The sequence below is a fragment of the Chaetodon trifascialis genome, chromosome 11 (genome assembly GCF_039877785.1).
Source record: "Chaetodon trifascialis isolate fChaTrf1 chromosome 11, fChaTrf1.hap1, whole genome shotgun sequence".
In the NCBI taxonomy this organism is placed as follows: Eukaryota; Metazoa; Chordata; class Actinopteri; order Chaetodontiformes; family Chaetodontidae; genus Chaetodon; species Chaetodon trifascialis.
The window spans coordinates 11,122,762-11,150,106 of record NC_092066.1 but is presented as its reverse complement, the minus strand read 5'-3'; the positions used below and the strand labels follow the sequence as shown (position 1 = coordinate 11,150,106).

The window sequence follows — 27,345 nt, the reverse complement described above, 5'->3', positions numbered from 1 at the left end:
ATAATAAGGACTCAATGATTTTTTTCATTTTCAAATAAATCAAATCCTTTAAATAAACAGTTAGTCTTTGAAGTCTGGGGGCCCAGGGACAGTTACCCTGTTTGTCCAGTAGATAATGCAGCCTTGCCAATCACGTGTAATGAATTGCTTTAAAATTTTATTTATTATTTGGTTAAATTATTCATTTGCAAGGTGTTTCATTAATTTCCGTTTTATCTCTCAGTAAACATCAATTAAAGTACTTCAAAATAGTCTTATCATTGGGGAGGGGGAAAACCTGCGTACTCCATAGCCAAAGCAACTGTTAGGGACGTGCTGCATTTATGTGCTAGAGCCTGTAGGAAAAAACATGATTCCCTTGACTCCGCTTAGAGTTTCGAGAAAAGTGTTACGGATGCATTTCATGTGCGATTTTTCCCAGACTTTCCATCCGAACAGTGTAATCTAAAACAAATCAAATCAAATTTCAAAAGGATCCATCTTTATGTAGCCTTGTATTCGACCCGTAAACATAAGCTCAAGACCACAAAAGCCAGATGTCGGACCGTCCCGTTAGGTATTGAATGCACACAGAACTGGAAACGACCGGAAGTCCAAAATTATTTTTTTAAAAACTCCAAAATAGATTTTCATTAATATAATATTCGAAAACATGTAATATTCATCGGTCGCATCTGGGCGTAACTTCAAGGCAAAACAACTTCTCAACAATCAATCTCCAAAACAGTGTTTGGTCACGTGATTTAAGGTCAAACGTTTCGCGGGAATCAAGATGGCGAACGACATGACATCTACAGCGCCGGAGTCGGTACAGTGCCCCGTTTGTTTTAAAGATTTTAAAGCTGCCACAATTAACGGACACCTCGACGTGTGTCTGCTGCAAATCGGTAACAACAACAACAGCCCGTCGACAACAGACGAAAGCGAACCTCCATTAAAGAAATCTCGCATTACTGCGAGCGCTGCACCACCCAGCCCCAGTGACAACAAACCCGCGGCCAGCTCCTCCTCCATGGCCTCTTCGCCGTCACATGCTGTATTTTCTCTATTTCAGACCAACAAGGGTAAAGTTTCAGTTCAAAGTGAACGGAGTGGGTTATTTTCAAGTAAACAAACTACTGGCACTGCTGTCAACAAGGGAGTTAAACGCAGTTTGCCGAACGAGGAAGAACCGGGACCGGCAGGTACAGGGAACCAGGCCTCAGGATCAAACGGACAGACTTTGAAGACGTCCCGGGATTTGTCGCCACGGACACTGCTAACGATGAACAAGCCTTTGGCGGACATAATGAGACCAAACACACTGGAGGAATACTTTGGTCAAAATAAAGTTGTAGGCCAGGAAACGCTCTTCCGGTCACTTCTGGAGTCACAGGAAATACCGTCTATAATCCTGTGGGGGCCGCCGGGATGCGGAAAGGTGGGTTGATGGCTGGCATGAATCACCCTATAATCTTAATTCATTTTCCTTCTGTTTTATATGTGATGCATGATGGTGGATTCCCCCCCCCCCCCCCCCCCCCCAAGCTTTAAGAGAAAAGGGTACAAATAGGGTACGAATATGCATTTTTTTCCATTTTAAACGTTTAACTTCTACACTCAACAAGCTGGATGCTGGACCGCGATTGGCTCCTGAAACTGTGGTCTTTTTTTGATGACCTGCTTAATCGTTTAGTCAGTAAAATTTAGATTTAGGTTCCCACAGGTGCCATCTTAAATGATGGTTAACAGTTGGTAACAGTTCAAAAGCAAAGGATATTTAACTTATGGTGATATAAAACAGAAAAGAGAAGCAGGAAGAAGTGAGGGTTTGGTGTTTTTTCTTGTTAAATTACTTCAACAATTAATTAGTGATCAGTACTGTGTAGCTAGAACAAACAGTTCTCATAACCAGCAGTACTTTGGTGCCTGTAGACGTACCTCCAAGCATCAGAAAATGACAAAAACTTAGTGGCACTCTTTTCTTAACCAACATCCCACAATAATTTGCATATCTTATTTTTTCCTCCTCTTTGTTTTATTGTAAGATACTGCATTTTCTCTAGTAGCTTTAATTTTTATTGCTCTTCTCTCTATTGCACTCGATAAAGAGAGAGTTGAAGCTTTTATAGCATGTTGAAAAGGTTGTTATTCCCTCCTTGGCTGCCAGGTGGGTGCTTGCAACTGTTGTCAGACCTGAACGCAGCATGGTAATGATTTCCTGAGTATGCCAAGCTACTTGGGTGGATTGTCATACAGCAGCTTGCCATGCTTAGACTTTGCTTTATTGCTTTAGTAACACTTGACCTCTTTAACTCCCTCTGTCAGTGTTCTTACTGTGTTCAAGTTTCACAATTGAAGGGTTATTTTTGGAGCTTGTTATAAAGATTTGCAGTGCAGACATGATTTGTGAGGCTCTCAAAGGAAGGTGCGTTATATGACCTGGGAAATTAATGAGTGGCTCAAAAAACGGAGATCAAAGATGACTTTTAGCTGACAATAATTATTAACATTTCACATTGTTTTTTGTAGGGCTGGGGTAATGTTGATGTTAGAGTTTGCTCCTGGCCCTGTTTAGGTTCCACAAGACATTGCATGTTTTAATAAAGTAACTTTGTGTTTTGTCGTCTTTCAGACCACTCTAGCTCACATAATTGCCAGCACCAGTAAAAAGAAGGGAACAGCTCGTTTTGTCCCTCTGTCTGCCACCAGCGCGTCCACCAATGACGTCCGAGAGGTGATCAAGCAGGCGCAGAATGAGCTCCGACTGTGCAAGCGAAAGACCATCCTGTTCGTTGATGAAATTCACCGCTTCAACAAATCCCAACAGGTGGAGTATTGAGATGGAAAGATGTGCTGTAATCAGTTTTTGTACTGTAAGTAACTCCAAAATCCAGCCTGTGTTTGAAATTACTGTTGAGGCAGAATGACAAAACTGGTATTTAATAATGTTTACCAAGCTGGTGTTTTTCATAATTAGAGACAATATATGCAGAAAGGACAGAGGGACAGAAAGTTTCCCTCTAAAAGTGAATTCTGGTGTACTGATAAGTAACTGTTTCATATACATTTTTTACATTAACCATAAGTAGCGCTAATTGTTCTTCAGTGTGGTAACTTATGCACAAAATTTTTACTTGAGGTAGGAAGCTGTTGGCTGTAGAAAACAATTTTTAGACTTTGTAACTTGTGCTGCATGACTGTAAATCCCCATGTCGGCTAACAAAGAGGCTTAGCCTTAATGAGCTGTTAAGAATCAAAGCATGAAAAACATAGCTAAGTGATGCTGGTGCTGTCAGTTTCTTGGTCTTATGATCATCGCCGACAAATAGACCAATGAAGCATTATAGGGGTTAAACAAGTACTTACTCTTGATAGCTTGTCATTTCAGAGGTGGTCAGAATCTTCACTGTTTTATCCTCCCTAGTTTACTTTGCTCTCAATTTTTCCCTCTCGATGTGTGTGTGTGTGTGTGTCTCTCTGTAGGACACCTTCCTTCCTCACATGGAGTGCGGGACGATAACTCTGATCGGGGCAACCACAGAAAATCCGTCCTTCCAGGTCAATGCTGCCCTGCTGAGCAGGTGCAGGGTGCTGGTTCTGGAGAAGCTCTCTGTGGAGGCAATGGGCTCGATCTTGGACAGGGCCCTGGCCACACTGGGGATCAGAGTCCTGGAACAAGATCCAGCGAATCCCAAAGATCAAGAGCAATCAAATGGGCACGAGTAAGTGCTTCCCTGGGGAGCGAGTCCTCAGCATCACACATCATGAACGAGTGTCACCGTATAACTCAGAATCCTTTGGTTTGAGTGGGGGGCCTGGTCTCTTCTTCTGTTCCTGGCTTAGTGGGTTCAGTTAGATAATATATGGGAGGAGTGCACTTGTGGTTGTTGGAGCCACAGCAATCCCCTCAGCTCTGCTCTCTTCTAATATGTTGACAGAAAAGAATTTGCATATGAGTTGTAGACAATGAGACAGCTGTTTACTGCTGGCTGTAGATGGTATGTGATGATGAAGTCCAGAGATAAAATCAAATATTCGTGTCAGATGTATTGATTGGGATACACTGAAACACATGGTGAGATTAAAGGGTTAGCCAGTTAACTCGGAGTTTGAACCAGATTGAATCTGGCTCACTTTTATCTGGGCTAAATCACCACAGCAACATGTGCTACACAGCTAACATACGTAGGAGCAGTTTCATTTCAGAGGAACGGATTGAAATGTGTAAAAAAAAAAAAAAACCTCACCTTGTATACACATATGTATAAATAATAACCCTGATACAGTTTAACTGATATGTCTTACTGTTTTCCTAGGCCAAAGATTTTCATTGAACAGAAAGCTCTGGACACCATCGCCTTCCTTTGTGATGGTGATGCAAGAGTGGGACTCAATAGTCTGCAGCTGGCTGTTCAGGCTCAGGTGAACTTGGCCCAGTCCAAACCATTGGGACAAGATGGTTCTCAGGATGTACTGGTGAAGGAGGAGCACATCAAGGAAGGTCTTCAGAGGTCCCATATTCTCTATGATAAAGCTGGTGAGCACAAACTACCTCATTGTACATAAAACGGTACAGCTAATACTCTCACATCATACTTTATTAACAGTCTGCCCCTGAAATTGTCTTTCTCCTCCTGAAGGATATCCTGTTGGTTTAGACTTTGAATGTTTGCTTTCTGCAGTCTCAACAAGATAAACCTCACATCAGGGACCCCTGTGTTCTCAAAATACATTTAAAAATATGTACTTTTAATGACACATTGTAGCACAGGCTTGTTCAGAATACACCTGAATGTGTTAAGTGAGCGGTAATCTGCTATTTGGAAAATGTGCAAGTGCTTGAGAATGGAGGACAATGCCCATTCAAAAAGGAATCATGGATTCAAAGCGTGTTTTGGCATTATGAAAGGGGGTGTGTCGGACAGTTCACGACAGTGTTCTCCACATTAACACCTTGCTGCGTATTTCATGAATCCACATCATTAAATCTTCTCAGCAGTCTCGGTGTAACACCTGCCGTCAGTATCTTCACTTCAAATAACATCTGAATAACTCGAGGTTTTGAACTTCACAGCCATATCATTTTACTTCCCAGAAACTGTGATCACGATCCTGTCACGGGGCTTTCATATGAAATGCATTGAATGATAAGAGGTGGAAAAAACTTGACCATGCACGTAACCTGGAGGTGTTTAAAGCTGCACTCACAGTCGCTTTGGAGTGTTGCGTGTTGTGTGTTTTGTTTGTGTGCACGTGTGTGTCTAACCCTTGGGGGTATCACAGTACACACATTTCAGCAGAGCCCAAATGTCCTTACAAAATGATATCTCAAATTATGACTCTGCTAAAGATTGATGTGCCATTCATCCATACAACTATTAAGTTTATTTGATGTTGTCTTAAGTGAAAAGCTAACAAATGTACACAGCCATGTTTATTTACTTCTCCTAGTGACAGGAACTGCATGCTGTAGTTTCAGCACTCCAATCATTTACACTTTCTCACCCTACCCCTCTCCCAGAGCGTCCATGGATAACTCACTCTTTCATCCTGGCTGAGACTTCATCAGTGCTCCACACTGTCCCGTTACATAACACGTCAGCTGTCCCAGACGATTGAGATTTACTGTTCCCGGCTTCTCAGTGTCATGAGACTGTCCCTCAGCTTGACTAATGACAAGAATGGACACAGTATTCTTCCCTTCTTTATGTCTTTATGTGGTCTGATCATTTTTTGTTCCTTTGTGTTTGCATGCGTCTTCAGCGTGAAGGTGTACTCGCCACCTGAAGAATGACGTGATTGTGTGTGTTTCTGTGTGTTTAAAGGCGAAGAGCATTACAACTGTATCTCAGCGTTTCATAAGTCCATGAGAGGCTCGGATGAGAATGCGTCTCTGTACTGGATGGGCCGCATGCTGGAGGGCGGTGAGGATCCTCTCTATGTGGCTCGCAGAATGGTCCGCTTTGCCAGCGAGGATGTGGGTAAGTGAAATGATTAATAAATGACTAAATCGCAACGCGTAACTAAAGGAACTCATTGTTAGAGCTGCAATGATTCATCGATTGTCAACTATTGATTAATCTGCAACTATTTTGATAGTCAATCATTTTTTAAAGAAAAAAGGTCAATATTCTTTCTTTTGTGACTGATTTCTTGCTCTTTTAAATTAAATCTATCTAATTTACTGTTTTATCAATTCGTTTTGATTTCAGTTCAGATGCAGGCAGATTTATGTAGTTTTATTATGTGTACCATAGTTTTATTCCAGGTATTTATCATACTTATAATACAGTAAAGGTAATTTTTAACATGGTTTTGAACAGTAAAATATAGTATAAATACAGTTACTTGAAGTTGTTGTTTTAGTACTTTTAAAAAATGTGAATTATTTAATAGTGATTATTGTCCAACTGGCCAACAGTTCTGTACTTTTGTGAGTGAGAAAAGAATCACTTTCTTTAAATAGCCTGGTGAACTTGAGACTTTAGCTATTTTCTGACTGGCCAGTTTCTTATTAAGATGTCCCAAACCATTACATGAGAATACAATATAGAAGTGCAGCTTGCACTTTTTTGTTACAGGAAAGAAAATATTGACTCAGCTGAAATGTATAGAGAGAAATGAGAACGAGAATGTTTTGAGCAAGAAAGCGTATCTTTTAATGCAGCTTGACAGGAGGGCCTCCGTCTCTTGTCTTGTCTTTCTCAGGTTTGGCAGATCCTGCTGCTCTTCCTCAGGCCGTGGCAGCTTTCCAAGCCTGTCACTTCATCGGGATGCCTGAGTGTGAGGTAGGCAGTGATGCTTTTGAGTCCTAAGTCGAGACAACCTAATTTTCAGTCAGTCTTGCAGCAGTTTTTATCCCCGTGGTTTCACCTTGTTGCCCTCCTTTTCTTTCATCCACTGCTCAACAGGTGATCCTGGCTCAGTGTGCAGTCTATCTGGCACGAGCACCCAAATCCGTGCAGATTTACAAGGCCTATGCTAATGTGAAGGCCAGTTTGAGGAACCACAAAGGCCCCCTGCCTCCTGTTCCCCTGCACCTACGCAACGCCCCCACCAGACTGATGAAACAACTGGGTTACGCTAAGGACTACAAGTACAACCCAGCTTTCAGTGGCCCGGTAGATCAGGAGTACTTACCTGAGGAGCTGCGGGGAATCGACTTCTTCACCTGGACCCCTTCAGACTCATGAGGATCTGTTGTAATGACTGACTGACAGCAGCTTGCTTTAATAGGTTAAAAACCAAGGCGGCTGAATGAAAATAATCTTGGTAAATGATCAGTTGTTGACATATAATGTATCTGCTGATCCAGATCAAACCTACAGTTAGGAGTCAGTTAACCATCATGTTATGTTCAAACTTATCTACAATTTCACTTTTCACCTGTTATTTTTGCATACTTTCAAGGATACACAAACCATATAATTTACTTTTAGATATGTCCTTAATCCTTTCAGATAAATATCAATGACAGTAAATGCACTAGATATCCATAGAAATACATATATGTTGGTTTATGTTTGTCCTGTTCTTCTAACATTTTCAAAGATTGTTCAAACTGATTCATGTTTCTTTATGCTGCAATCTGTATATATTTAGATGAAATACATGGCAAATATATCACAGTCGTTATTCAGTTTATTTTTCTGTAACCTGCTCAGTTTTGGGCCATGGTCTAAAGAGAAATAACACAATACATTTGCACATTTCACAAATAGCCAGTATTTATTATGTCTTCATGTCAAGTGATTTTGACTTCTGGTTGCTTGTTGCTATTTACTTGGCTTCCCTCACCTCACTGATCCAGGTGAATGAAAGTGGCCACCCGAGTAAAAACTGGACTTCCGATGGGTATCATCGGCCCTTCCGTCCACAAAACTAGTCACTCCTTGTGCAAACCACTTATCTCTGTGCATACAGTTCAGAGGGCCTCCAGAGCCACCCTGAAAGATAAGCGCAAACATCGGAGAAAACAGAAAATGGTATCGTTTGTGACACACATAGTTTTGGGGTCACTGACCAGTCACTGACACTATAGCTGCTGCGATCCACCACTGAAGTGTTTTAATAAACAGTATTGCTTGTTCTTTCACGGGACCAAAAATGTATAGCTACAGTATATGCTTCTATGTTTTAAAATGACTTTCTAGGTTTTTAGGCAGGAGGATCTTCATAATCCCTTATAACGGCACTAATTAAGAGAGAATATTTCAAATATATTTGCAGATTAAGGAGGCTGTAAATGATGGACCCTTTACCAAACACTTCAAGTGACATTGTGGTGTTTGGCGTATTCTTGGTTAGTTAAGGAAAGAATGTGATGCGTCCCTTGAAATGGTATCGTGCAATTAGTGTATATTTAAGGCTTTCTGTTTTTTGCATTTTGAGAATGTAATGAATGAAATAGCTAAATACCACCATTTATTGAAAGTTACAGAACTGAAAAAAATATTGCATATTACTGTGAATTCAAGGAAAATTAATTTACCACCTATTTTTTCAGGCTAGATTAAAGATTGGTTAATTGAATGTTACATTAATGAATTAATTTCAGTAGTACTTACTAAGTACACTCAAGAGAATGTAGATTTATTTAAATATATGTGAACTGTATATAATAATGATGTACACTCCTCGCCAAACGGTGGCGCTGTGAACAGCCGCAGCGCACTGCTGCAAAAGAAGAAATTGTAGTTTAAAGATGGCCGCGCCCGGTCTTTCTCTCGTGCGTGTCAGAGCGCTGTGTAATATTGCAAAATGGGTTCATTCAGGAGGCCAAACAGCGTCCAGGTGGAGCGGAGAAATGCGGTGGTATAGTTCAAAAGGACCACGCTTTAAGGAGCACGATACTTCACATTTCCAGACTAAACGAGGTGAGTGACGGCAGCTGTTAGCCGGGTTAGCTAACAGGTGACACTTCTCTTAGCTGCGAAGCTCAAGGACGCCCATCACGTAGAAACATCCCATTCATGCTTGTATTCCGCAGTATTTCTCATCAGTTTACCAAAGGTTAGAGTGGAAATAACATACCGTTGACCTTTCTGTGTGTCTGACCTTTGTTTTTACTGCTTAGATAACGCGAGCCTAAACCTCCTGAAGGATTTTCCAGATCCTAAAAGGATCTTGAATGACACCATCTCCCGCTCACTTGGAGTCAGCGACATATCCCAGCTCATCCGGTACAGCTGCACGGAACATGCTCGTGTCAAGGTCAGAACAAAAGTCAAAATGAAGTGATGCTTTCTGGACAGGCCAGGCTATTGAGAGCTAATGTCTCAGAGCTGAGTTAAGTTTTGTGTTGTCGCTGTGTTTCTGCAGAGAGCTACTGTCACGCTAATGTGGCCCTGCAGGATTGAAGAGGAGGGTCTTGCCTCCAAGAAGATCCATGCAGAACGACTTGCTGCGGCTGCTGCTTGTCTCAAGCTCAGAGTAAGCTGCAGTGACGTCAGACTGTGAAAAGCTGGCACACATTTCCATTTTGTCTTACCAACGTATAGTAATTTCTCTCCCCTTTCCCCTCTCTTTGTATACAGGAAATGGGTGTCATTGGTCCAAATAATGAACTCCCCAGTAGGAGAGCTGGCAGAATGGCATCAAGTTCAGCTTTTTTTGATCACGAGGATGAGTTGCCTTCAGAAATTGTGTCCAGAGGGAAAGCAGATCAACAAAAACAATGGCTGCCCTGCGCAGAGGACACCTCCAACGCCACTGAAGCTCTTTCCCTATTTCCACAACCTAAATCCCTCCTTATTAGGATCATCCAGGTGGCCACATCATCCAACAGAATCAGGGTTCGTCGCTCTTGTCCTTTGCACAATGGAAGCTAAGCACTCTTAATTGATCACTCATTCTAAACTTGTCCCTCTCTATTGTTATAGGAGCTAATGCAGTACAGGACAACAGGAGGGAAGCTAAAGAGGTGTCAGCTGACCATGCACTGGCCAGAGGACATGACGTTCTCAGCCACAGCCAGAAACCGAGTGACGGCGGAGAAGACGGCTGCAGCTCTTGCCTGCATGAAACTGAAGGTGAGGGCATGTTTGGAAAACTGCTATGCCTTTCTCTCCATGTTCCAGCTGTGTGAACACGTGTGTCATGTCACCTGGTTCAGGAACTGGGCCTGCTGGATAAAAATAACAACCCGCTGACTCACGCCAAGTACCATCAAGAGAAGGTGAGGGAGGCAGGGGAGCGAGAGAGGCGTCCTTTCCCCGTGGAAATCCCACAGTACCTGGAGGAACACATAAGAGAGTACCTCACACAGGTAAGTCTTCACCTCATGTGAGAGAGATGGAATTTATCTCAGATGCTGAGACACTACAAAATGGCTTATGATGCGGTGAGATTGGATTTTACATCTCTGGAAAATTGAAACAGCAGCCATTACATTACAAAGTAATCTACCGGTCAAATGAGTTTGCACTCATCTGATTGGGTAACGCAGCAAATCACTTTGCTGTTTCCGATCACATGTAGCAGTATATTAATGTCAAAACTAATGCCTCCGTCTGCCTAACAGTACCCAGTGACAACAGAAGTACAGAACCTTTGGGAGGAGGAAGAGGTGAGAGAACAGCAAGCATTAAACCAGGAGCATGAGGAGGAAGAGGAGGACACCGTGACAGACGCCATCACTGGCAAGCCGTACAGGCCTCTGTCGAAACAGGAGGCCCAGCGGCTGAACACCTACCTGCAGGAGGAATGGGAGAAAGCAAACCCCGTGCTGAGTTTGGAGCTCCCGGCCGATGCCCACCGCCAGCGCGTGGTCTCCGCAGTGCAGTCCTCCAGGGTGGTTGTGATCGCCGGCGAAACAGGATGTGGGAAAACAACACGGATCCCTCGTTTCCTGCTGGAGGAGTGCGTGAGAAGTGGCAAGGGCGCCGAGTGCAACATCCTGGTGACCCAGCCCCGTCGGATCAGCGCTGTGTCTGTGGCCCATCGCGTCGCTTCTGAGATGGGTCCAGCTCTAAAGCACTCTGTGGGATATCAGGTAGACAGACACATATTCAGTATTCTGAGAGTATTTTTTTCTTTTGTGTCATTGTTATTGTGATGATGTGATAAGCACTTACAAATATTCTTAAATATTACTTAATAAATAATAATAAAAGTGTAAGAGGGCAACTCTAAAGGATTTCATGGAGACGAGCATTTTTGTGCAAAGAAATAAGTAATTTTTTTCTGTGCGTAGGTGAGACTTGAAAGCCAACCACCAGCAAACAGTGGAGGAGCCCTGATGTTCCTCACGGTGGGCGTCCTGCTGAGGAAGCTGCAGTCGAACCCGTCCCTGAAGGGAATCAGCCATGTGGTGGTGGACGAGGTTCACGAGAGAGACATTAACACAGACCTGCTGCTGGCTCTGCTGCGCTCCACCTTAAACGAGAACCCCAACCTACGTGTGGTGCTCATGAGCGCGACAGGGGACAAGCAGAGGCTGGCCCAGTACTTTGGAGGCTGTCCAATCGTGAAAGTGCCTGGCTTCATGCACCCAGTGAGGGACAGATACCTGGAGGATGTTCAGGCAGAGATCAGACGCCCAGTTTCCAGAGTGAAAACAGACGAGCAGGTGAGACTCCAGCCTGCCAGATTGGTCAGTTTTTCTGCATATGTTTCTTCTCTCTTGTTCCGTGTCTCACAAATTCGTATTTTATCCTGTTTAAGGGAGGAAGACATGACATTGGACCAGATCTCATGTTAGTCGCTGATGTAATCGAGCACATTGACAAACATGGGGAACCAGGTAACCAGGGGCTCATCTTTGCTTTTTTAAATAGTGCTTTAAGATGACAGTCCTGAATCGTATTTCTTAACAATTCTTTCACCTTATGTTTCAGGTGCAGTGTTGTGTTTCCTCCCTGGTTGGCAGGACATCAAGGCTGTTCAAGAGGCACTGGAGGCGAGACCTCACTTTTCTTCAGGCTCGCAGATGATCTTGCCATGTAAGAGAGAACAGACATCGTTACAAAGAGGAGAGCTCTCTCCACACATTAAATGCTTTTAACGTCGCTTTTTTCCTTTCAGTGCATTCTAGTTTATCAGTAGCAGACCAGCAGGCAGTGTTCCAGCGCCCCCAAGTGGGCCAGAGGAAGATTGTCCTCAGCACTAACATTGCTGAGACTTCAGTAACCATAGACGACATCGTCCATGTGGTGGATACAGGGACTCACAAAGAACAGAATTATGACCCACTGACTAAGGTTGGTGTTGAAGTGCTTCGCTGTAAACTGCAGTTTGTTGTCTTCTCTGAAGGAATCATGTGAAATGGGAACAAATCTTCCAGGTCTCCTGTCTGGACACAGTTTGGGTATCTCGCTCAAATGTCACTCAAAGAAAGGGGAGAGCCGGGCGATGTCAGCCAGGACAATCCTACCACCTGTTCTCACGAAAACAGCTGGAATCCATGACCCCCTTCCCCATCCCTGAGATCCTGCGCACCCCGCTGGAGAGTTTAGTAGTGCAGGCCAAGATCCACAGCCCTAACAGCAAGGTACTGAATGAGAACAATAGCTTCTGTTTGTTTTTTTTTTCAACCTGTTATTCTGTATATTTCTCATGTATTGAATGACGGCCATTGTCTGTTTCGGATCCGCGAAGGCTGTGGATTTCTTGTCCCAGGTGTTAGACAGTCCAGACCAGGAAGCCGTGAGAGATGCCGTCCAAAATCTACAAAACATCGGTGAGTGAGTCACAACGATTTGTGTGCATGAGTTTAGCCTTCACGTGTGTCTAACGTTACACGTTGAGCGGCAGGATTAAGCCGTCGATGTTTACTTCTGTAGGAGTTCTGGACGGGACAGAAACCCTGACGCCTTTAGGAGAGCGTGTGGCCTGTATGTCATGTGACCCTCGTCTGGGCAAAGTGCTGGTCCTGAGCGCCATGTTCAGATGTGTCCTGCCCATGCTGGCTGTAGCTGCATGCCTGACCAGAGACCCTTTTTACAACAGCCTGCAGAACAGAGCAGAAGTAAACAAGGTTAGATGTGTTGACACCCACTTGTTGATCCATGTAGTTTTAAAATGACACGGCACAAAGTGTAATCATATACTAATCTATTACGTCTGTGTTCTCTTTGTCCAGGTGAAAGAGTTACTGAGCGGCTCCAGCTACAGCGACTATTTAGTGCTCATTAGAGCTGTGTTGGGCTGGAGGAGAGTTCAGCACGAGGGAGGCAGAGAGGAGAGAGATGAATATCTGGATACGCATAATCTGTCCAAGTTCAGCCTTCGATTCATTAATGGTTAGTTGAAGTACGTACACACTCAGTTAGACATTGTTTCAGCACATTTAAAATCACTCCTTAACCTTATTTTTACTGATTTTGCTGCAGGTCTCATCTCTCAGTTCAGCACGAACCTGCACGAAGCCAACCTGGTGCCTCGTGCGAATGAGTGCCAGCGTCACTCTTCTCTCTACAACGAGTACAGCGACCAGGACGAGCTGCTAAAAGCTGTGCTGCTGGCTGGACTCTATCCCAACCTCATTCAGGTACATGTCAACAAAGAGTGCTGTTATATGCTGCTTTTATACAGACTACTTCCTCCTGTGCTCCATCAAAGGTTGAACCCAGAAGTGTGAGATCTGTTGTTGGTTCTGAATCGCAAATATCATTTTGTCATGTAAAGTTTTGTTATAGTCATTATAATGAAAAAATGAATGAAAAAAACACACACTTTCTTTTTTTCCCCATCAGGTGAAGAAAGGTGTTGTGACCAAAGGACGCTTTCGCCCGGACAACGTGGCATTTCGCACATCCAGTGGGCCGGTACTGCTTCACCGCTCCACAGTGAACAGGTCTGAGCGTGCTCCAGAATTCAGCTACGGCAGCTATTTACTTTCATAGCGAGTACGTCAATTAATTGTCTTTCTTTTGTGTTGCAGAGGAAAAAAAGAGCTCCCCAGTCGCTGGTTGACCTTCTTCAGCGGCGTCAAATCCAATGGGAATGTTTTCATCCGAGATTCCTCTGTGGTCCATCCGCTCGCCCTGCTGCTGCTCACAGACTGTGATATCACAGAGACGGGTAGGTGACACTGGGTTCATGTAAATCATTCAGTGTTTGGCAGGACATGTTATTGTGCCTTGAAGGGCTATCGTCAGTATTTTATAATAACAATGTGATTAGGATTGCTCATAGTCATTTTCAGACTTGCAGTAAAGTGCCGTCTCTTCATAAATCACTTCTCATGTGCCAGTGAACGGAGACAGAGTGCAGGTGTCACTTGCTGGACACTCTCTGGTGCGCTGTGAGCTGTCCGTTGAGACCTGGGAGCTGCTGTGGGAGCTGCGCACTTCCATTCAGACGATGCTGTACCGCAACCTCAGCAACCCCAACAAGGCAATCACCAACTCCGCTCAAGATGGAAAACTCATCTCGCTACTGGTGGAGCTGCTCAATAATACAGACTCGGACCTTTTAATCCAGAACCACAGCAGTGACAGTGAGGTGGACTGATGACAGCGAGCAGAGGAACCAAAGAGGATGACAGTGCTTTTTTTTGTTTTTTTTTTAATGAATGACTTGAGGTAATACTGAATGTGCTGAACCAATCAGGACTCTTGAAGAGCAGAAACATGCCATGGGCTGCTGTTATTTTTGATGTAAATGATGAACTAGATGTGGTATAAGAAAATCCATTGGTTTGGATTTTGGACTTTAGTTTGTATTTATGTTCATTTCTGTGTAGCAGAAGTTGGATATTACTCTAACGAGTAAAGAGTAAGGTCATTATAAATGGCCAAAGTTCATTATGAAAGACTCATGCAGTAAATAATGTCATATTTATTGCAATAAATGCCAACATGAGGAAAATGATCCCTTTTATATTTTGTAATGTGTGTCTTTTGCTTAAGAGAAATCCTTCATGAACTGTGAGTGAAAGCAGGTCAGGCGTCTCAGTAATTCCTCCATAGTTTTCTCAGACGTCATGATGGAAAACCTGCGGAGAGAAAAGAAGATTTTACTTTCTGACATACATTTATTTACAGGACTAATTATTAAATAGACTTCTTTTCCCTTTCAAGCCAGGGTCCATTTTTTTGTGTAGAAAAGCCAAGTATTTAACTGTGTCTAGACCAGTGATGCTTGATTTCAAAGATGTGTTGTACCTGAGGTGGTGGCTGCCCTCCTTTTGTCCGTTCTCACAACCAGGACCGATTAACACACCAGCCTGCTGCAGCAGTCTGGCACAGTAGAACGTATCCGGTTGCATTCCCGCTTCCTGAAATAAGCAAATGCATAACCAGGTTAAAGATATTTTCTGAATGACTCCCAAATCGAGTCCCTGTGATAAGTGTAGCGGCTTTCATCATGAAACTGAGGCAGTTTGCTTAGAATTACACACAAAAATGACTCTGGTTTACGAAAAGAGTATGTTTAGGATAAAACAAGTATGTTACTTATGTGATGTAACTTAAGCACGTTCTCGAAAATCCTGTGCTCCTTTGACCCGTCCATGCACTCCACCTCCTCCATATACTTTCTTGCTCTTTATACTGCATCACCTGACTTCCTCCTTCGCTTCATATTTGCTCATAATTATTACGGCCACAAGAGGTCGCCACCTAATAAACGATGATGTCTCCCGTAAAATATTTTGTTCGCCTACTGACTATATCCCTGGTTTTGCAGTACACTTGTCTCGACGAGTTGTAACCTTGGCTTTCTGAATGGCTTTGGGTGGGAAATACAGTCTGGGGAACAGAAATCCTCCTCCTTGCACTGGTTGGCAGCAGAAACCCGGCAGACTGTTCACAACCTCAACGGCTCTCTTCACATTTTGAACCACCGTGCTCCTGATGTTTTCTATCTCCTACACAAGAGAGAATAAAAAACAAAAATCGAACTGGGGACTACAGTGATGCCTATTTGTAAATCTCTCAAGAAAAGCTGGTTGCATATCTCTGGTCTCACCTCCTTATAAAGGGGGTATGAAGGATCTCCTGGTTGTGGAGGGTTCATCATCAGATCCAGAGCAATCTCCCCAAACACAGGCACAGAGCTTTCCATTGAGAACATTTTGTAGCCGTATGTCATAACAGGGGGGTCCAGATTTACCAGCTCCACATATCCACAACGCAGACCACACCTGGTGGCAGAGAACAGAGCCCAATCAGCTTTTGTACAGCTTTCAATAAAATCACATGATCCTCCACAGTGGATGGATTTTGCCGGGTTATCATGAAAATTTTAGATGTTCAGTTTTATTTTAGCCTTTGTCTTAAGTTGCATTTCTGCAATAGTTGTGAGGAATCGCCAAGCACAAAGCTGAACTACTTTAGATACTAATAAGGCCTGAAAACTCACTCTCCCAGGAAGCCTTGGGATGCTGAGTGGAAGGACGCCAGCTCCACTGTGTCTGAAAGAGGGGGGCCCATCTCAGACAGAACCCTCTTGTAAGAGAGAAACTCGCTCTTTTCCCCATAAACACAGTCCTGATAGACCTGTAGAGGAGAACACAGAAAATCCAGCGTTTATTTCCCCGTGGGTTGATTATTATGGATTTCTTGTGGTGCCTTGATAGACGACAGTACTTTAAGACATCCACCTCATCTGCCAGAAGGAAGAGCCTCTTCTCCGAGACAAACCGGATCACGTCTTGCATCGATTTTCTGCTTTGAACATGACCTACAGGCAACATGGCACAAAAACAACAGTGTGATACTCTCTGATACAAAAATATTCTTTGATGAGCTCCAGTCTGGTGCGATTTTACTACCTGAGGGGTTTCCAGGGTTAATGACGTACAGAGCTACAGGGTTACACACTCCCTTTGCGGATTCCAGAGCTCGATGCAGCTCCTCGACCTGCAGCTCCCAGCCCTGCTCCTCATTGAGGTGGTAGGGGACGACAGCTGCTCCCAGCAAGGCTATGGACATAATGGCAGTGCTCTGGCACGGCACAGGAGTCAGCACCCCTGTTCTGGGGGAAGCCTTGCTGTTCACCAGCAATTTGAGAATGCTCTAATGGCACAGAAGCAGATCGCGTTAACTTGATGATGGAGGGAACATTTACAGCATGCGAGTGATAGTGACTGTTACCGTGAATGACCACTCTGAGCCTGGGCTGACGTAAATGTTTTCAGGCTTAGACGGAATCCCACCATCTCGTCTCTTTATGAATTCAGAGATCCTGCTGACTAGTTGTGATCCATCCGCACTGTAAGAACCTGAGGAAATAAGAGTCTGAGTAATTCTCACAAAACACACAGAGATGACACAGCAGAGAAGACCGCAGACTCTATATTGTGTCCTATATTACTTCAATATTTTCTATTTTATAGATTTCATAGAATTGTATTATTGTTGTTGTATTGTATATGTCCATGTTTTTGTATAGTGTATCTATTATTCACATTTATATTATGTATAATACACACATCACTATATAGTTTTAGGTATTGTAATGTATATTTAATAATGTCTCCTTGGACTGCAACATATAATAGATTAATCTGTTGATTACTTTCTTATATGTTCTATAAAACCAAATAATGAAAAATGCAAATCATGAAATCCAACAATTGAGGTGCATATGCTGATGATGATTGATGCTCTTTCCAATAGTCTGTTTGTAGAAGACAGTCCAAAATCAAAAGCATAATATCTGTTTTTGGGTGGCCTTCATAGTAAGAGATTAATGGTAGGGCATTTAAAGACAAGTAAATGTGTAATGTATATTTAATAATGTCTCCTTGGACTGCAACATATAATAGATTAATCTGTTGATTATTTTCTTATATGTTCTATAAAACCAAATAATGAAAAATGCAAATCATGAAATCCAACATGTGCTAAACCCTTACCTACACTCCCTCCTTCACACTCCCCAAGCAGCCTCTGAGCCCTCTGTCGGACGTCCACCGGCAGCCTGGTGCTGTCCATCAGCTGAGGGTAAGTACAAGCAGCAAGAACCTGAAAATATGAGGACACACATCAGAGTAACACAGAGGTTTTTAGTGTTGAGAAGATGCTTAAACTTAAACATTAAGTCACTCTAACTCTACTTACACTCGAGAGGGGTGACTCTCATTTACAATGACTATGGGTCAATCATGAGGTTGGAGGTTTAAGATCAAATCTCTAAAAGTGTATTACTCTAAGGCGATGCTGTATTTTGTTCCAGGAGTCAGGTGCAGTAAAATCAAAAGCAGTTATCCAAAGCTCAAAACATGAAGCAAGAGCCAGTGAGTAGAGCATGTCTGACTAATGCAGCTTCAAGATGAGTCGTCTTTGAAGGTCTCAGCTTACCTGTCGGACAAACGACAGAGGCTTCACACCGGCCCTGTGCGGGTCGCCGGAGGAGACATCTATCACTTCTTTGTATGGCTTTCTCACTCCCTGCGGACAGGTGGATTTAAAGCACAAGTTCCAGATATCACAACACAGGCTGAAACAAAGGGCTCTAGATCCTCTTTACCTCTCTGAGCTCTTCATTGATCTGGCTTGCTTCTCTGGCCAGAACGACGGATGCCAGCTGCTTTAGGTTCTTCACATTTGGATTGATCTCCTTCAGGACAGACATCGCTGTGATTTCTCTATGAGAGCAGTGGCTGGCATTGAGCTGAGCTGAACTGTGTCACGCTGCCAGCTTGCTACAAGTGGAATTATAGTTAACGATACACATGGAGGATATGTGGTAATTAGTGCCTTATTAACCGACATCAGTTAAGGGGCAGTTTACTATTGGCATGGCTATTTCATTTAATTGACTTAACACCAACTGATTTTACTTTTTTTGTTACATATTAACTTTTTGTCCTGGCCAAACATGACACCTGCTGAAGCCGACTGTCAGACTATGCCACTGCAGTGCACTGCTCTCAGGTATTCGGTTTATCAATCAGTTACAGGTCATACACAATGCTGAAAACTTGCACAAAACAAATAGCTCATGTCACTCTTGCTCTAAAGTCCCTACTCTGGCGCCCATCTCAGGATATATTTTATGATCCTATTATACAGTTTATATGCTGCCAAAATATCCTTCAAACTTGTGTTACTGTACCACACACCTCAACAAAGAACTGCACTTTAGTAAAGCAGTAATCTGTAGTTTTTCTTTATTGTTTTGACTTGACTGTTTTGTTTTGTGCTGTTTTACTGCTTTTTATCTTCATTGTGTGGGACAACAGAAAACCTGTTATTGAGTCAAACTACCAGCTGCTACTGATTTTCATTACTTTTCTGTTTTTCTTGTTAACATAACTTTTTTCAATTGAGGTGCATATGCTGATGATGATTGATGCTCTTTCCAATAATCTGTTTGTAGAAGACAGTCCAAAATCAAAAGCATAATATCTGTTTTTGGGTGGCCTTCATAGTAAGAGATTAATGGTAGGGCATTTAAAGACAAGTAAATGTAAATGTAAATGTAAATGTGCTTTATTTATACAGCCCTTCACAACAACCTTTCGGTGAACCAAAGTGCTTTACAATAAAATGAGTAAAAACAATGAGAGACAATAAAACAATAAAACCAAACAGAATAAAATACAATAAATAACATTCAATAAAACAAAGTTAATGTCATCACGCTACTGGGTTGTGAAAGCCATCCTAAAGTACTTAAATAGTGTTATTTTGCCCTTATCTGCCGATGGCTGTGTTTAATTTGATAGTTGTATTGCTCATAATTGCTTATTTTATGCTATTTAATTGCTTCTTGTGCTTAGTGTGAAGAAACGCAGAGAAAACTTTTTAATCTACAACTGTAATCTACACGTTTTTCCGCTGTTACGATATTGGAGAACAATATAAAATGCTAATTATGTATTTCTTGTATTTACTATATGTGAGGTCGGATGTTTTCGGCCAGGTTTCTCTACGGACATAAATAAGAGACGTACCGCTGTACTTCCTGTTTTGTTTTCTTCTGCTCCGTGTCTGCTCGGGTCGGGTCGATATGGAAGAATATCTTACGAGGCGAGGAGACGACCACAGCCTGCCCGTGAAGAAACGCGGTCTCTTCAAACACTGGTGGACCTTATAAACCAGACAGAAGCAGCGGCCAGCAGTAACACCTGCCGCGGGGCTTCCGACACCCTCACCCGCCTCTGGCGCCCGCGACATGGCTCTCAGCTCGGGCGGCTGGGCTCCTCCAGCCCCGGTCCCTGCCTCGTCCCAGCAGACTGCATGCGGCGGGCCTGCGCCGACGGCTTGCTGCAGTACTGTTTTAATGTCAGTCCGGGTTTCGGTGTGCCATTCCGGGATCCGGCCCCTGTGCCTCCCCGGAGCGGGCAGCGAGGCTCTGCGCCTGCAGCTCAGCATGGACCCGAGTCGGGCCGGAGAGTTCCGACTGGCGCTGCGAGACACGAGCGGAAACCGCAGTGTGGTGAGTGTTCACGCATACACCTGAGTGTTAAGAGGCTGTGCTGTCGTTAGCGCTTAAACATGGTTGTGATGAACCATATTTACATTTTGTGCCAGAATAGGCCCTCACACGCCATTTTATGGAGCCCCAACACACGCAGCCCCACAGACTGAGATTTGTGGATAAAATCACGCCAGATTTCACTGAATGCTTGTGAGAGTAAAGACACAACAAAACCCGAGATTTTCCTTCAAGTGTTACAAGGGTCTACTTTAACAGACATCCGCCACACATAGTGTAGTTTTCGTTTTAGTTTCCTTCCTGATTTACTTCTACTTACACACGAGTACTTCTAGTACTCATATGACAAGAACTGCAGTTTAATGTCAATACAGTGCAGCCTTTATGATCTCAAAACAGTAGTGTATTAAAGAGGCTTTTTTAGTTTCACTTTCATTTTCACTCTTTGAACCACAGCAGGTTTAGTTGTATTAGAGTCATAACATCATCAGGGGAAAACCTTCAGCTGGACATGGTGACAGACAGCTGCAGTCACACTCTCCTCCTGTTTTCCCTCTCCATCGTCAGCTCCTCCAACATACTAACCGCCAGCTTTCAGCCTTGCATTTGTCATTTGTGTCGACACCATCACGCTTGTGCCTTGTTGAAACTCTCGCAATTGTCCTGAGCAGGTCACAGTGAGACGATGGACCCTGAAAAACTGACGTAAGACATTTTTTAAGTGGTGGATTGTCATTACCTCTCAGCTGCGCCTTCTTTATATTTACATTTGTGGTGGTGAAGAGAGCCTTTCTCTGAAAATAGGAGATTTGTTGGACAGGTGTAACTGTGAATGTAGACAGTAACACGGACATAAATAGCAGCGTGGAGCAGTAGCGAGCAGGAACAGGAAGTTCTGGCACCCCTCTCACCTACTGCCACCACAGATCACGAGTGCCTTTACCTAGACGCTTTAAAGCCACCTCAGCCCACAATAAACGTTTGTTTGAAGCAATGGCTGGCTTTGTTTTCAGAAGTGAGTTTGGGATAACCAGCGCTCCAGCCTTGCAGGACCTGTCACCTGTTTAAGAGACACGCTGTGCAGACGGGGACTCACAAGAGACCGATTTTTGATTAAAAAAAGGGTGAAAATTGAAGCAGCAGAAGCAGAAGTGTGCTGACTTTTAGTTCGTGAGCTCTAGGTAGTCCTACAATTCCCATAATGCAGCTGAATAGTGCATCATTGGGGTTTTCATTAGCAGACTTTGTGTTAAAATGTTGAAGTCTCAGGCCCAAGTAAACTGATCCTCATCTGGAGAAGTCAGATGATCAGCAAAATTGTAATCAAGTCATTTTTTCTTGATAAATCAGCATTCGCTCGGAAGAAGCTGCGTCTGTGCTGCATGCTGTGCTGGTTTCAGGCTGTCCAGCTGTTCTGTGCAATTAGCCTCTTTTTGGGCAGATACTGTGCACTGTGCTGAACTACGTCTGCACAGTCTGCAGTGATTTGTCTGGCAGAAAATGAACCAGCAACCAATCTGCTTTAGTCCTTTTTAACGCGAAAGATCCTGCTCTTCCTCATCATATCTGAGTGTGAACTTGATATTTTGGGGTTCGGTTTTTCACACAGTTTTTAGCTAATTGGATCCTTCAGGTTTAATACCTTGTTAAGAAAAGTGCTGCATGAATAAAGTTTATTCTTATTACTGTGCAGGGAGGTAAATGCTGCACCGCTCCGACTCGGCGGGATTCATTTGAGTACAAACACGAGATATTTCAGTGTTGTGGTTGATCACTGTCAGCGTCGCCATCACTCCCAGCTGCAGACGCGCTGTTTGATCACGCCTGACGCTGACCTTTCGTTGCACTCTTCCTGTCTCACTTCATCCCAACTTTTCCTCCTCTGTTTGTCGAGTTCACTGTGCCGTCTTCCTAAAATCTGACGGGCTCAGACTCGGCTTTTCATCTTGGCGGAATCTCAAGTCAGACACATTTCCCCTGACAGTCGAGGCGCTTCTTGATTTGCATGGTTTTCCTTTGATCCCAGCTTCTTTCAGCTTGTCTGTCGGAGCCGGCGAACTTTGCGTACAGAGTGTGTGTGTACATGCACACACACACACACACACACACACACACACACACACACACACACACACACACACACACACACACACACACACACACTGCGGCAGGAGGCAAATCCCTCGTCTCTGCTTTTTTCTACCCACAACAGACTTCAGTGCCGTAATGATTCCCTCCATTCCCACGCTGAATGTTAGAGGGCAGATTTTGTGAAAATAAAAACCTCAGTGTTGCTAAACACACTCATTTCTCTGTCAGAATAAGAACTTCACTCGCTTTCTGACTTATTTAAGGGGAATGTTTCCTTTTCTCATACTGTAATATTCAAATACGCAAAGTGTGTTGCAGTTTTCTCCCACGTTCTGTGCTTTGTTTTTCTCCATGTTCACGTCAGATGTAATGGTGGTCAAGAAAAGGTCAAAAGGACAGTATGAGTCACTGTAAATGCTTCACTTGAGGCCTTCAGTGTTATTTTTCCTCTTTCCAAATAAAAGAAACGATGCTGTCGAGCTGAAATGAGTCCACATCAAACTATTCTTCAACTGTTTTGAAAACTGATAAATATTTATGGCCGTTTTTGATGTAAATGCCAAACATTCACTTTTTTCAGCTTTTCAGATGTTGAACATTTTCTAGTAAATTGAATATTTTGGATTTTGGACTTTTGGCTGGACAAAACAGTCCATTTGAATTTGTCCCTTCGAGCTCAAAGACATTGTAACGCCACTTTTTAAGTATCTAAACGATAATTAATAAATCGAGAAATTAAGTTGCGAATTAATCAGTAATGAGCAGAATTAGTCTGGACATTAAACAGGACAGGACTGATAGCAACACAGTCTTGAAGAATGAGACGGAGACTGACTGGTTGTTGTTATCTTTACTGTCAGTTCATTGCAGAGTTTGACCTGCGCTCGGTGCAGTATGAGGTCAAATCCCCTCGCAGCCACGAGATGCGCCTTGCCGCGCCACCCCACGACTGCATCCGCTTCAACTTCCGCTGCGACCGCGAAGCCGAGGAGTGGGCCACGGTGGTGATGTCCTCACTAAGAGAGGCACATAGAGGTCAGTTTCTTTATATCAGCTCATTCTGAATTTGTTGGTCAGGAGCGACTAAAGACTGGGAAAGTGGTGGAACGCTCCAAAAACACCTGTTTGGATCATTCCACAGGTAAACAGGTTCACCGGTAACAGGTGATAGTATCATGATTGGGTATGAAAGGGGCATCCTGGAAAGGCTCAGTCGTTCACATGAAAGGGTGGAGCGAGGTTCACCGCTTTGTGAACACATGATTGGATAAAGGATGCTACTGCATGGACTCAGGAACACTTTGTTAATCTGTTTGTAAATGATTGCTTTCTGTTTGATTTATGCTTTACACAGCGGCCCTCCTCTTCCTGAACATGTTCTGGCGGTCTGGTGTCCCTCTCTCTCTCATCAGGGTCCACGTGTGTCTCTACACGATGGCCCGTCCTATGATGGGGGAAGATGCCAAAAAAAAGAGCAAAAAATACCAGACCAGACGCATCCTACCACGAGGCTCTTCATTACCGTCTGTTAAATGTTGTAGAAACGCACAGTGGAGGCTGGTTTTCAGAGTAAAACAACAGGTGCTGAAGGAGTGTCTGTAGAGCCTCTTTGGTCACAAAGCGACAGATGCTTCAAGAATCCTTCAAGGTAGCTTCTTGGATGTAGTAAGGAAGTGGAATGTGCGTGAGTTAGATTAGAGGGAAAAGCATCAGAGTGTCTACAACTGAGACATGAAAAAGGTTTTCTTTATCAGCCAAGTGCTGCTAGAATAAATACTGCTATCAGTTGGTGCTGGCGTCTGCTTGTAATCACGTGCCTTGAGTGCTTTTGTAACACATTTCTTCTTTCTCCTCTGACAGTTGCAAATATTAACACATGTGAATCAGATGGCAGACTCAACCACACAGCAGCAGCGATGGAGCAGTGGAGCTCGGCCTCGCTGCCGCTCACCGGTGGGTTTCTCTTTGTTTACCGTCCTGCGTTTCCCTCTCAGAACATGCTCTAAAAATGTCACTTTTGATCGCTGCCTCCTTTTTGTTTCCAGAGGAGCTGTGCCTGGAGCTCGCCAGGGCCATTGAAGCCGGCGACGCGCAGGCCGCCTCGCAGCACGCGTCCGCTCTGGCTCGACAGAAGGCAGCGCTGACGATTCAGCTGTCGGAAAAGAACTACGCAGACGGAGAGATCAGGTGGGAGATGAGAAGGTTTGTTCAAGGTCGCCGTGACTGAGGCGTCTTCCAGGTTTTCGCAGCTCACAGCGCCATGTTTGTGTTGCAGCTTATCAGTGGTAGTGGAGGATGTTTCGTCATCCTGCTGCGTCACGGTGAAAGTCTTTCCTTACATGACTGTGGCTGCACTGAAGCAACAGGTCAGTAAACTGTCAGTTAGCCAGTGATTAAACGGATGTGGTTGTGCTTTCACTCATTAACTCTCAGCGCTCTTCAGGTGTTTCTCGAGTACGGCTTCCACCCTCGCGTGCAGCGCTGGGTGATCGGTCAGTGCTTGTGCACCGAGCCGAGGTCGCTGGCCTCCTACGGGGTGCAGAAGGACGGCGATACGGCGTACCTGTACCTGATCTCTGCCCGACAAGCCCGCATCACCCGCCAGCTGTTCCAGCAGGACCTGGAGAGCGCCCTCCTCGCCCCACCTCTCCCACCAGGCAACGGCCCCACCTCCCAAGACTGGCGGGGCTACAGCACCCTGCCCTCGAGGCTACCCCACAACAACCAGGGTGAGTTGGACAAATGTGCCCGTTCTGCATGTCTTCTTTCTGTAGTGCTGTTTAAAGATGTATGAAACTTATTTTCATTCAGTTCTTCCCCCCCTACGTCGTTCACCTGACGGGGGTGTTAACACTTAACACTTAAACAAGAGGAAGCCCACAGCTCTATAAACCTGTTTTTGGTTGTTTTTGTGAACTTCAGGGAGCACAGGTGGAGGAAGCGACAGACCAGGTGACATCAAAGATGTCCTCGACATTGAGCATCTGCAGCTGAATGATCACGCCACTAAAGCCAGTAAAACACAGGTATGATCGCAGCATGTAGGAGGCAGAGCTTTAGATGGATTTTAACTTTAGCTCCTGTGTATTTGGATGAAGTCATGGGTGTTTTTTGTAATATCTGCATGCATTTAATGGTGTGCTGAAGCAGCTTAACGGTATCCCATGGAGTTTTTGAGCACTCATAGCACGATGGAGCAAAGTTTTTAACAGTGAGGCAATGTTTTATTTGCACAAACTCAAGGATGCCAGTGAATGAGAGGGTGCACACAGATGCTGCGACACACAGCCCTGCCAACAGGGTTACACTGTTCTCATAAACTCAATGGTTTAGCTCCCAGTGACTTCGCTGAATTGCTGCTCCCCAAGGATCTGAGTCTGAGGTTCTGAGGCTTCCTGAATCAGTGACATCTTTTAAACGTTTTAAAGTTGTTCTGATCATCAGCTGGTGGCAGTAACATGCCAAGAAATTAGGCAAATTGTCAAAGCAAGGAAGAGAAACACCTGCTCGCAAATATGGATGCCAATATTTTAGATGGATCCTGTGCAAATGTTTGATGAGAAGGGGAAGTTCATTAGGCTTCAAGGATGCACACAATGTGTTTCGGTGATGGTAAACATTCAACAAAAACTCCACAGGGAATCTTTGATGTCAGAGATGGTGGGAACAAGTAGGACTTCAGCTCATAGGCAGGGAAATGCAGCTGTAATTTTAAAAATGAAGCTAATACAAAAAGCTGAACATGAAATCTCAGTCCTGCTAATTGCCAGATGATTTCCTTCTTTAAAATCTGTGTGAATGTCATCCTCTGAGCAGACGGAGTGGGCTTGTCCCTCATGCACTTTCATCAACAAGCCGACCCGTCCGGGCTGCGAAATCTGTGCTACAGCCAGACCTGACGCACACATCCAGCAGGTACTGCAGAAATACTTGGCTATCAGTACTTTTCTACAACTCCTAGTAACATGTTCCCTCTGTGACAGTCACCTCTTCTTCTGTTTTCTGTTCTCTGATGAAGGAGAGGGGAAGGAGAGAGGATCGAGGAGAGTCTGGTTTAAGCAGCAGCAGCAGCAGCTGACTGCCCACCATCGCTGTGCAGTCGCCATGTCTCTCTCACTCACTCACACACACACACACACACACACACACACACACACACACACACACACACACGCACACACGGAGTGAGGATGCTAAATCTGCTACGTACATGTTGACAAAATACTCACACAAAGACTGTCAAGTGCACTGAGAGTCCTCTGACAGCTGGCCGGCTGCTGGAGACATTTGAAGCACTGTAGCATGACACAGAGCTGCACTGGCCGAGGCTCCGACGGCGAACTGCAGACAGAGATTCAGCTTTGACCGTTGATACGGACGTGACCATGACAGACATCTAAATTTGGCCTGACCCCATTATTTATTTTACAGCGTGTGTGTGTATGTATGATGCAAACACAGACGGCCTAATATTTATTTTAGGTAAGAGAGACGCGATGCACATTCTGTGCAGATGAGGCGACTTTCAGATTGTGCCGACTGTGAAGTAAGACGAAAGGTGAAGCCCCCCTCCCGTTCTGCTCGTTAGCGTGTCGTCTGCTGGTGCCACAGCTGAGAAGAGAAGGTGCGTTCACAGGGTGTCAAGTGCTTTTATTTTTTTATAACATTGTATTATGTGTATTATTTTTAACAAGATGCATTGGGTAATTGATGTACATTTTAGCAGTTGATCTAAGTTTATTCAATTCCCTCTGAGCTGTGACAGCAATGGAATGATTTGTTTTCAGGACATAATACTGTAAAAACCTGCATTAGCTGAATAAACATAATGGAACTAAAGAAATCCTGTTAACCTGCTGCTTTATTCCTCTGAGGGACTGACAGTCAGCTTGGCACTTATAATACAAAATGCCTGAAAATCTAAGAAATACCTCAAATACC

General features: G+C 44.0%; 4 protein-coding genes across 4 annotated transcripts; 3 read left to right on the top strand and 1 right to left on the bottom strand.

The window, feature by feature from the left end:
* The first annotated feature begins 757 nt into the window (after positions 1 to 757).
* On the top strand, positions 758 to 8,081 carry wrnip1 (WRN helicase interacting protein 1). The gene is made up of 7 exons (XM_070974343.1): positions 758 to 1,420; positions 2,615 to 2,809; positions 3,466 to 3,704; positions 4,299 to 4,519; positions 5,808 to 5,963; positions 6,691 to 6,770; positions 6,894 to 8,081. Exons 1-7 carry the CDS (start codon positions 773 to 775, stop codon positions 7,173 to 7,175), a joined length of 1,821 nt encoding a protein of 606 aa, XP_070830444.1. The 5' UTR covers positions 758 to 772; the 3' UTR covers positions 7,176 to 8,081.
* Positions 8,082 to 8,668: 587 nt separating this feature from the next.
* Positions 8,669 to 15,569, top strand: dhx30 (DEAH (Asp-Glu-Ala-His) box helicase 30). The gene is made up of 19 exons (XM_070973782.1): positions 8,669 to 8,858; positions 9,059 to 9,195; positions 9,304 to 9,414; positions 9,519 to 9,776; positions 9,864 to 10,013; positions 10,097 to 10,249; positions 10,505 to 10,975; positions 11,177 to 11,551; positions 11,647 to 11,725; positions 11,820 to 11,924; positions 12,007 to 12,182; positions 12,266 to 12,472; positions 12,580 to 12,661; positions 12,765 to 12,958; positions 13,064 to 13,223; positions 13,314 to 13,471; positions 13,677 to 13,777; positions 13,865 to 14,004; positions 14,177 to 15,569. Exons 1-19 carry the CDS (start codon positions 8,687 to 8,689, stop codon positions 14,434 to 14,436), a joined length of 3,489 nt encoding a protein of 1,162 aa, XP_070829883.1. The 5' UTR covers positions 8,669 to 8,686; the 3' UTR covers positions 14,437 to 15,569.
* Positions 14,830 to 18,504, bottom strand: LOC139338611 (alanine aminotransferase 2-like). Its single transcript, XM_070973789.1, has 11 exons — positions 18,400 to 18,504; positions 18,231 to 18,320; positions 17,786 to 17,894; positions 17,022 to 17,149; positions 16,700 to 16,943; positions 16,529 to 16,608; positions 16,288 to 16,424; positions 15,895 to 16,069; positions 15,638 to 15,793; positions 15,090 to 15,202; positions 14,830 to 14,920 (listed from the first exon to the last, which is right to left on the bottom strand). Exons 1-11 carry the CDS (start codon positions 18,502 to 18,504, stop codon positions 14,830 to 14,832), a joined length of 1,428 nt encoding a protein of 475 aa, XP_070829890.1.
* Positions 18,505 to 19,834: 1,330 nt separating this feature from the next.
* On the top strand, positions 19,835 to 27,264 carry sharpin (SHANK-associated RH domain interacting protein). The gene is made up of 9 exons (XM_070973787.1): positions 19,835 to 20,313; positions 23,265 to 23,439; positions 24,265 to 24,357; positions 24,450 to 24,591; positions 24,680 to 24,770; positions 24,848 to 25,133; positions 25,327 to 25,430; positions 26,221 to 26,319; positions 26,423 to 27,264. Exons 1-9 carry the CDS (start codon positions 20,050 to 20,052, stop codon positions 26,480 to 26,482), a joined length of 1,314 nt encoding a protein of 437 aa, XP_070829888.1. The 5' UTR covers positions 19,835 to 20,049; the 3' UTR covers positions 26,483 to 27,264.
* The last annotated feature ends 81 nt before the right edge of the window (positions 27,265 to 27,345 follow it).